The sequence below is a fragment of the Hetaerina americana genome, unplaced genomic scaffold (assembly GCF_022747635.1).
Source record: "Hetaerina americana unplaced genomic scaffold, ioHetAmer1.1.p SCAF_23, whole genome shotgun sequence".
Taxonomy (NCBI): Eukaryota; Metazoa; Arthropoda; class Insecta; order Odonata; family Calopterygidae; genus Hetaerina; species Hetaerina americana.
This window is the reverse complement of record NW_027286797.1, coordinates 7,227,455-7,238,706: the sequence shown is the minus strand read 5'-3', so window position 1 is coordinate 7,238,706 and position 11,252 is coordinate 7,227,455. Positions and strand designations below refer to the sequence as shown.

Sequence of the window (11,252 nt, the reverse complement as noted above, 5' to 3'; positions counted from 1 at the left end):
ATGCAATGTACAATGCAGGTCCAACATATGTAAAAGGAAATTTGCAAAAAGTCAATTTCAGTCACTATTCCTAGTTGAATTAAGGTCTTGAATCAGTAAACACTGGTATGCAAAATCCATTTTGTCATTGAAAATCAGAAAAATTTCTAAAATTCACAAGAGTTGATTAGAGTGCATGGAAATTTCAAGAAGGGTGACTTTCCCAGCTTTCTGTTTATAACCACCCAGACTTGGTCAATACAAAGCCAATAAACAATTCCTGAGAAGTAAATGATTTATAATACTCTGCAAGAAAAAATAATACAATCTAATTCTCCGTATAGAGAAATATTCTTTATTAGTACAGAAATACCTCTTTGTTACACCTTTATCTCCCGAGTAAAACATCTCAATAAAAAAAATAGTTCATATATTTTATCTAACTTTCAACATTTAAAACTCACTTGAAACTGTGGCTTTATACGAGATGTAATGAAGGTGTCCATGGCCATGCAATGAGATTCAGTTTGTTTAGGAAAAAATGCACTAAGTGAAGTTTATGCTATCCTGGTACAGGGCCAGAACATAAAGAGTTGTAACACCAATTGCCATGCCTAAATTCTGAAGAAAAAGTATATGGAACGCCTTCTTCACGCTTATCTTACTTGCTTCTTCAGCCACTTCGTTCATCTCAGGAACCTGATAAATAGACCAAAAAAAAGAGTTCATGCTTTAGATGGACTATTCTAAATTTATATGACTAATAATGGACTACCATATCATACTTATATAACATAATTGACCTTCATTAATAATGTATTATTTTTGCTTAGGCCTTAGGGGCCTAAGCAAAACAACACCTATATCTTCACTGAAATCATCACATTCTGGAATGCTTTGCTGGAGGGAGTATCAAAATCTTTCCCTGCTTCAAGTAGGTCATTTCACCATTGGAAACAGGAACTATGTACTATGTTTTGGGTGAAATTTCATCACATAGAAAGAAAAACCTCTTTTTATTTCAATATTTGTTAAGTTAATATAAGTTAATAAAGTGCACTAACTATTGCTGATTTTTTCAGCAGAGGTACATTTCATCGTGTTTGGTTGAGAAATGCAGCTGAACTGCTGAAGCTAGAAACAGTCAATGATTTTTCTAGGTATCCATCAAGTTAATTCCATGATTTGGCTTGAAGGAACTCAAAAAACACTAGAAGTTTGCCATGAAGGATTTTATTTTTCAACCGTCACATCTGGGATTTTAGGCATAAATAATAAATAAGTATATTTGGTATAAATAAGAGAATGATATCAAAATAAAAACTCCTGGCAAGGTAAATTTCTAGTGATCCTTAAATATACTCACAATATATATAAAAATAACTAATTGTATAAAAAACAAAATGAAGCCAACATATCTGAATGGGTAACTAAAGTTTAGGATTGAAAACAATCACAAGGTATAAGCCCTGAATAAAGCACTCATAATAGAACAAAATTGTCCAGGGGTAACACTCTAACATTCCCCAATACTAAATGGATTAGCATCATCACTTGCGAGGACATTTTTCTTGCCATTTCCCTTCTTGAAAGCATTACTTTCACAAAAGATGGCATGAAAACTTTGGACACCGGGTTGTAGCCATATATTCCATGAACTTGGATGAAATAATTGCAGACATTATCTGTTTTTCTGACATTTTTCAATCCCCAAATCTATAAGCATGAAACCTGACAGGCAAGTAAAACTAAGATTTTAGCAGCAGACTGAACCTTGCACTCTTATCCTTGGGATATGACTTTTTGTATGGACAATCACATTTACTATTGCTTCCAATCACATTCATCATCCCTTTACCATGAGAAGAGGCAAATATTTGGGTAAGTCGAGTCTTTCTGGGAAAGTGTCCATTACATTTTCACCATGTACACATTTTTTAATTCTGATGACACCTTACCAAACGCATGGCCTCAATTTTTGGCCTAGTGCCACCTAACCGATAAAGTTCATGACAGGGATAGCACAGATACAGGTTGGTACATTTTTCAGTCAGACAGCAAAATTAGGTAGGCTTTATATTTTCTGGTTAAAAACAGCTTAAATAAGAAAGGCACTTACATGTGGCTAAAGGGCAGCCTTGATGTCATTTTCATACTCTCAGCTATGTGACACTGAAAAGCCAACTTACAGCTGTATAGAAATGTTATGTAGACACATGCCCCTCTCCACATGTTTATCTCTTTCGAACTACTCTTATTTCATTCTTTTAGTATTGAATTGCTGGCAGGTTAACCATTGCCGGTTCAAATAGTTCACCCAAAAATGTTTCTTTAATAGGAGTCTCCAATTACAGTTCTTGTCCAGTACTTTCCCTTATACTTTACTTTCTGGGTTGATTTGGGGTAGGAAATTATGTCCAATTTTGCAGTAAACACAAATGTCTTCCGGCAATAGATAAGGTTGTCATCACACAAAAAAACTCCCAATTATTATTCTTGCATACATAGTTTGCACGAAGAGTAGATAGTTTGCAGTTTTGTAGACATTTGCAAAACCTAAAATAGCTTTGAAACACTAGGGAATTATTGGTGATTTCCTTTCCCTGGGACCTCAATTATCACATTTATGGTAATTATATAGGTTTTATATAGTGTGTAATCACTAAGAACACAAAAATTTTCCCGCGTAACCCAGAAAAGGAAGGATCATTTACATTTAGTCTTATTTGCCAATACCTCTTTTGAATTTATACAGAGACCTGGCAAAACACTATCAGTTCTTAAGGCATACGTAATAATTATCAATAACAAGAAAATATTCCTTCAAAAATTTTTTGAATTTCTTTTTTAGCAAAACCAGAATTGCATTAAATGAATCATCAAAATCAATCTTCAATTGGCCCATTAAATAATCATATCATATTACTAATACATATTATTTGGAACAATCTTTTTGTAAGATACTAGTAGGTCACTCACTATAGCATAATGTTTCTTAATTATTCTACATCTATGCAATTTCAGTCATTTTGAATTTGGATAATGGTGGTTACATTCAATACAATGGAACCAATCCACAAATATAAATCACTAAAATATTAGTATGCATGAAACAGAGTTGTATGTTACATTTTATAAGGTTTTCAATTAGTTACAAATTCTTTTTGAATTTGATCTTCTTTTCCTCTTTTTGTGGAATATCCCAAGGGTAGATGAAATACTGCTTCACCATTCAAAAATCATTGTAAAAAGACGCAGTGCCAAAGGAAAAACATCAAAACATATAGCCAAGCCAAAGGCCTTTAGCTTGCCATGCTATGATTACGTTCACAATTAGCGACAGAGAGATGCAGGCACGACAACACACTGCCATTATTCTAATACTTGTTTCCTCTATTAAGCCATTTTTTCTAACAAATATTTTGAAAAGTCTCCACCATCAACAGTCTATTCCTTTCCAAGTGCAAGATCTCACAGAGAAAAAGTGACTTGACTAGGATTCCAGCCATGGAAAATAATTTTTACACTTAGTAATCCTCGCAATTTGGTGCATATTGGTGGATGACTCTATTAAAGTAACTGTTGCAGCATTCCCCACTATATTCCCCCTACTTTAACCTTTAATTCTTTACCTGCATGGGTTGACTATCATAATTAATCATTTCAGTAACGATTAAGGCTACTTATCATCCAATCATCAAAACATACTCCCATATAGACTTCTCATTTATACCTACTTAGGTTATTTTATTTGCCATACTGAAGATAATATGCAAGGCAGAAAAAACAGAACCATTTTAATTCCATTTTTCAAAAATTCAACAGCGTACCAACAAAAATTAAATAAAATACATCTGTTCCACTCATCTATAATGTTGCTGTGGAAAGTAAATAAAGCTTACCATATCCACCAATGAAATGTACAAAAACATTCCAGCAGCAAAACCAAATATATATGTGCTGGCTTCTATTTCACCCAACAGGATACCAAGTATCAAGCCCAGGTAGCAAGTGCAGGCAGATAAAAAATTGTACAGTAATGCTTGCTTCAAAGACATGCCTGCATTAAGCAGAACTGCAAAGTCACCTGTAATTACATCAGGGAAACTATCAAGCCAAGTTTCACAGAAATACACAAAAGACACATTATGGGGCAAAAATTTGGCAGACATTGTATGCCATCATACGTTACTTTACAAGGATATTCATTTACACCTTCATTGTGCCATCGTATTTTTGGAAACTATTTAAAGCATGAACCGTGGAGACCACATTTTTTAATAGGGGTAAATAAATGAAAGGAAAAAAAGCAAACAAAATAAAATTCAGTCAAAATGAACATTTTCTCCATAAAAACTTGACATGTTTTTGGAGGAAAAATGACATTCATGGGAATGACCTACTGCCATTCAAAGTAAAAAAGATAGAGTAATCTCAGGCTAATGACAAGTTCACTCAAGTTTGAAGGTTCTTGATCCCCCAACCTAATCAAATACTAGGATTTATGCCTCTAATATTACCACAAGCTCAATTGCTGTGTTCCTAAATACCACTAGAATAACAGAAGTTCTCTCCTAAATGAGAAGTAGATCACAGCACCTTCAATTTTATTAACCTAATTTGAAATGTTAGAATTGTAAGTCCACAAACTACCAACTGGATAGCAAGTGGCCATTTATGCTTAGCAAAGGCACAATTATATGCAAAACTAAAGCTTGTAAAACAAGTGGGAGTGCCAAAGGAAAACCATCAATAAGTAGAGCCAAGCCGCAAGCCTAACTATATGGCTTTTTGAAGAGCTCAAAATGATTCACCTAGATAGCAGCGTACATTTGAAATTGCCTGGCACCATTTCACAGAAATTCTTTATATGTCTTGTTAAAAAAATCCCAAGTGACTTCTCTTGATATTCAACTAATCAAACCCCTCAATGATATACCATTCCTCAAGATGCTGACCTCCCATTATACCCAATGAAAATCATAATTCTCCTGCCAAAAAGAAGAAGAGAAATGAATTGGTTTCAAATTCACTAAAGAATATTATTTTTCTAAGATGTCACCCATTTGACCTTTAATTTTCATGGTCTGAGGTCTGAATTAAATATGGACAATAGCAGAGTTGATGCGATTTTCAATCCCTATGTCACTTACAAGGAAGATAAAAGACATCCAGGCCCATGTTTTGGTCCACCCTGGCCACACAATTGAGGAGGGGAATTTAGTGTTCGACAAAACCACCTCATGACAACAAAGCCTACACCAACAGATACACCTACAGCAAGGCTAGCATTCATGAAGACCAGGCACTCCGCATCCGAATTTTCATCAAAACAAATGTGTAGGAATTACAATATGTACTGCATTTGCCAGCATATATGATGCACTGGCATAATATATACATAAAAACTCTATTTTTTCATGCTCATTTGTAAGAAAAAAATATTAAATTTTTCATGAATTTCCAAAATGATTTATTGTACTAATTCTAAAGCTATTTCTGCCCACAAAAATGTAACTAGAGAACATTTTAGCTGGGTGCCTTCTCATTGCACATTTCAAAACCCAGATTTTCAGCTATGCATCATCCATATTTCCGAGTGAAATTTCAAAAGTTTTCTCTTTTTCTTGCATTAATGAAAAATTAATGCAACTCAATTGCGCTCTCTTCATATTACGTTAACATCTTTTATGATATTTTACTTGTAGTCCTCATATGTAGGTCATTTCCCTTCATAAATCTGGAACACCATGAAGTTGATTCTGTAAAATCAGCAATGTCTCTGCCAGTGGCAGTCTCTCTTGCTTGTCATCAAGTTATTTTTGTGGAAACTGAAAATCCCAATTTCCTGTGGTCTCATATCCAAGTTTGTGATTCTCCTAATAGTTTCAGCCATTTTGTAACCAATGACATAGCTTGCATTCACTATACATAGCTCTTCGTAGTTCCTCTTCCCATTTTCCCAAGGTCTCATCTTTCCAGTTGGTAGGGATATAAAATTCCTCTCTGCTGCCATTTCCATATTTTTTGGCATATGTAATCACTATATCCCTTGAATGCAATATAAAAGCAGAAAACTACAATAATTTTTAGCCATGCTCTGCTGAAAATTCTGAACATAAAAATAACTTTGATGGTTTAAAAAAAAATTGTTCCTTTCAAAAATGTTCCAATATTTGAAAGCAAAGTAACACCCAGCTGTTTCCATGTTTTCATCAAAGCAAAAATTCAATTATTATGATTAGCCAACATTGTGCATGTACAATAGGTTCAATGCCATCTGCCATAGGCCATTCTGGAAATCTCTTTGCCCCCAACTCTTCGAATGATGAGACTAATCTACGAGAGTCAGTTGGCTACTAGTTCCTTACTAAAACTCATACAGTAATGAAGAATGTAGATTTACCCCTAGCAAACACCCCAATGGAGCTTAGCTGAAAGTTTGGAGTGGCACTACCCACATCATAGTGGAATATATGATTTAATCAGCTTTCACCTAATGGAATAACATGTGCATACATTGGAAAAATCATAACTTTAGATGTCAGTGGATTCAAACTTAATTTACTTGAATGCTTCAACTTTCCCAATGGAGCAAAAAATGTAATGCAATATAAAGTCACTTAACTTTTAATTTTTTAAGAACAGAAAAAATATGGAAATATTTGTTCAATAGAATTCTTTCCCAAAAAGCTATGTAATAGAACATTTAATATGTATATTGGCATAAACATTAAGTTTTTCAAACAAATTTTAGCTCATTATTTTGATTAATAGTGTATAACATGCACCCCATATTTTAGCAGTATTTTGTAGGGAATACAGTGCTCCTGTAAGCTGGAAATATGGCATACACTACAATAACAATCAGTCTGCATGGCACCAATGACAGCCTCCACCTGCCTGCATTTATCTCTCCCTCCTCAGGTGGCTCACCCAATCAAAATAGCTTTGGTTTGATCGGTAACCCAATGTTGAACATCTGAAAGCTTATTTGGATTGGATTTCTATGGATTTCTATATTTATGTAGCTTATTTGTATTACTGCAAAAATACAATTTTCAAAACTCATTTCTTGAGAAATATTGTTCCAAGATTTCTACATTGCAGCACGGGGAAGATCAAGGTTTTACAAATGCAACCCTAGGGATCCAGGCTAGATAATTTACAGGAGGAATTTTGGTTGACCATACGTGGAAAAGAGGGAGAGGAATCCTATTATTTTTGCAAAACTTTAGTCTCAACTTCAATTTTTTTTACTACTTTGTAGGACTCTCCCAAGGACTACAACCTTGACGTGGTGGAAGGGCTTCTGCATTCTGATGACCCCTAGAGCTGTGCTGCAAGAGCTATGATAATTGCTCCTGGTAGAGTCACCCATGCCGGATAGGTGAAAAGTTAGGAGCCAGACGAGAGGTCATCCACACAGAGTCTGTTCCTCAGTGCGGCGGCTGCAAAAGGCATCCGACCCCAGTGGGGTGGCCATTGATTGATGGATTCGTGTTAAAAACACTATTGAGGAAGGCAATCGGAAACCACCTCAATTATTATTCCCAAGTATGATGGACAGTATAGAGAAAATGAGTCCTGGCAACTACGGGACTCGGCCTAATTGGCTTAGTGTTGCTCCAGGCAGCAAGAGGGGCAAGGCTTTCCCAGTCGTCTTCTCACGAAAGCCATGCTAAGCAAAACCAATAGCGGAAGACCAAGTTAGTTAGAACAGGAACTCGGAATGTTTGGACAATGTTGAGGACAGGAAAATTACAGAATATAAAGCATGAGAAGGAAAGAGACTAAAAATATTTTAGGACTATACAAGGTTAGATGGAAGGATAGCAGGGATTTTCAGAAGGATGGTTAGAGAGTAATATACAGCGGAGGGTACGAGAGCCAGCAAAAGGTTGCCATTATATTGAATTAAAAGGTAGAAAAAAGCATATTCAACATAGAGCAAGCAACAGATATAACAGTGCTAGTACAGGTAAAAGGTGAACCAACGAACTTGGTTATTGCTCAGGTATACATGCCCCCAAGCAATCATAAGGACGAAGAAATCGATAGGGTACACAATCAGTTAGAGGACATAATTGCTTGTGTTTGGGCAGGGAAATATTTGATAGGGATTGGAATGCAATGGTAGGTAAGAGAAGAGATGGTGATGAGGAGGAATTACAGTTTAGGTATCAGGAATGAAGGTGAGGTAAATGCAGTCGAGTTCTGCAGAAGACCAGGGTTAGTCATCAACACTTGGTTTGGACACCACTTAAGGTGTAAGAATACATGAAAAATTCCAGATGACTCAGAGAGGCATCAGTTAGATTGTAGTATTATGTTTAGGCACAGATTTATGAACTGCATAATTTAATCACAGTTTCCTGGGGCCAGATGCAGACTCTGATCGCAATTGAGTACTCATGAAGTGTAGTGCCTGACTATAAAAGATAAGGGAGGAGCGGCGGGCCAGGAAATAGAATGTAGAAGCATTCACTGGGTGGACAAGGAAGGAGTATCAGCAGGCTGTGGAGAAAATCTTGTCAATTATTCAACAATTTTTCAAAGTAGTAGTGACTTTCCCTTTAAATCTAGTTAATATTTTACTTTTTTAAACTAGTAGTTGGAATAAAATTTCTTGCCCAGAAATTCAATTGAGCATCCTTTTTCATTTACGCCATAGTCTACTCATAATGTAATTAGGTAGGGATTTTTCCAATATATTTTTGTAGGTAACAAGGAGAAAATATTTAAAAAAGTTAGGATTCATAAAAAGAATGCATGGGAATTGTAATGAAAGGGTCAAGGGTCTTTGTTATTTCATGCTAGTTAGGCCCCACCTTGAGTATGCTGCAAGTATTTGGGATCTTCACGAGGTGGGCTTAATTTTGGAACTAGACTGAGTGCAACGTAGAGCAGCTATGGTTGTCAAAATTTGTCGTGAACAAGGCAGCAGCGTCGCGACACTATTGGAAGATTTAGGATTGGAGTAACTAGTAGACCATAGGCTTAAACACAAGTTAAAATTACTGCATTAATTTGAGGCAGGTTACTTATCTGAGGATGTTAAGGACATATTACAGGCCCCCACTTACTATGGTAGATCAATCACCAATGTAAAATCAGGGAGATTTATTGTAGAACAGATAGATTTAGAACGTCATTTTTTCTCTCAAAACATAAGAGATCATAATAGACATGACAGTAATTGCATAGGAGATGACTGGCCCTGGTAATGTGTACAATTGTCGATGTCTTGCATGAATCTTCCAGCATTTTATTCTTTTTATTTAACAGACCCATCATTTTAATAGTTTTACAGCATCATTTGAATGTACTTATCCTGTTATCATATATTGTTGCATGTACGTACTTTCTTTCAAGTGCTTAAGGTTTGCCGAGTGCATGGACAAACTAATATTTGTGCGAGGTAACATGATTTGGTTTTGCATGTGGTAATATTCTAGTTCACGGGTGGTGACCTATCACCCCTGCCACATGCCCTTGAGGCGGCTTGTGGGATATTGTGCAGATGTGGATGTACTGTTGAGAGGTAATGAGAAGGTTAAGATACACTATGTTGCAAAAGGGACCAAATATGGAAAAACAAGTCTTGGTACTTTCATCATGAAAATGCATTGGTGCATACATCATTGATTGTACAGAATTTTTGGCCAAAAACAACTCACTAGTGATCCCCAGCCATCCTACTCCCTGGATCTTGCCCCAGCAGACTTTCTCCTATTTAATAAGTTGAAACCTTGAAAGAACGCATCTTTGATAAGAAGACATCCAACAAAATTGTATTGAAGAAGCATCCAACAGAATTGTACGAAAGAAGCATTCCAAGTGGTATTTAAAAGCTAGAAAAAAATGTTGGGAGCATTGTATTTGCAGCTATGGGCTGTATTTTTAAGGCAATAAGCATGATTAGTTGATACTTTATTTGATACTTGAGTATCCTGAATACCACCACTAGGGTGTGTGGCAGCGGGTGAATACACACCAGACTAATTTAGACCCAAATATTACCCCACCACAGTGGGACAATGTTATTCTGACCCCTTGCCGGTTGTGGGAAAAATGGCTTCATAAATCTATCTGTTCTACACTTAATCTCTCTAATTTGACTGGAATGATTTCTACTACTGCAGTACAATGGGGGTAATAATATTTTTCATCGTGATTAAAGGGTAACTAATAAAATCAAGTATTTATTCAAACTGTCTCAGCTTTTTTTGAGCAAACCTTGTACACCTAAATCTAGTGTAGGGTGTACCACACGTGCTTTTGATATTTAAACCATTTCTCCTGCAGAAATCTATTATTTTCTCCTTGCATTTCTTGTTCTCAAATCTTAGTTCCATAATTTAATCCCATTTCTTCCTTCCCCGCTGCCATGTTCCATTCCTCAATTCCTACGACATGTTTACTTTCATGAACAACAACAATTTCCTACAATTGATCGTAAACCCTGCTTCTTCATCCCTATGATTTCTTGGTGACATGTAGACCTGAATGACGATCAAGAGCATTCGTTCTGCTTTCACCTCTACTAATAATATTCTGTCACTCACCTGTTCTGTTTACTCTTCCTTCCCGCCTTTTTTCATTACTACTGCCAAACCATGCCGACTCTTCACAACTACTGTATATTTCTATGTAATTATAGTTCCAGTAATCCCCACTGTCCTTCCATCTCGCCTAGAATATCCATATAATAGCTACATTTCCTCTATCCCCTGCCACTTTATATTTTCTAATTCCTCTGCCCTACCATCCCAACATTCCAAGTCCCTGTCCCAACTGGCTCTGTCCTCTGTATTTTTCACAGCTGTTGCTGTCAACTTTGTATCACAAGGATGTTGTGTGATGGTGACTATAGAAGCTTGTCTTGTCTCTCTCCCTCTCATAGACACACAACACAGCCAATTAGGCTGAGCCCCCTGGTTGCCAGGACTGATTCTCATAAATGCGTCTACCATTAAGTTATGCGATTATTAACCAATGCTATTTCCATCTGGCTTCCTCAATAGTGTTTTAACATAACAAAAAGCCACCCTTATCTCATCAGTTGCCTTTGCAGCTGCCTCACTGAAGAACAGATAGTTCATGGACTACCTCAAATCTTCTTTCATTTAAGTTGGTGGATGATGAGTCTTTTTAACCTTCTGCTGATTTTTACCCCGTGTTTAGTGGACAACAAGCTTAATGCAACAGGAGAGTCCCAGTCACTGATAGGGATCTATCAACTGCGGCAAAATAAATTCACCATCAGGTAT

General features: G+C 36.2%; 1 protein-coding gene across 11 annotated transcripts in view; it reads right to left on the bottom strand.

Moving 5' to 3' along the window:
• Nucleotides 1-294: 294 nt before the first annotated feature.
• LOC139689414 (metal cation symporter ZIP14-like) overlaps nucleotides 295-11,252 on the bottom strand; it is a 71,003-nt gene continuing 60,045 nt past the window's right edge. For 9 of the 11 annotated variants that reach the window (XM_071586523.1, XM_071586518.1, XM_071586522.1 and 6 more), the window contains 2 exons: nucleotides 3,882-4,066; nucleotides 295-678 (listed from right to left, as the gene is read on the bottom strand). In XM_071586523.1, the coding sequence (XP_071442624.1) occupies nucleotides 526-678; nucleotides 3,882-4,066 (338 nt within the window). In that variant the 3' untranslated portion in view covers nucleotides 295-525. The remainder of the gene's footprint in view (nucleotides 679-3,881; nucleotides 4,067-11,252) is intronic. The other 2 variants (XM_071586528.1, XM_071586526.1) reach the window with 2 other exon arrangements.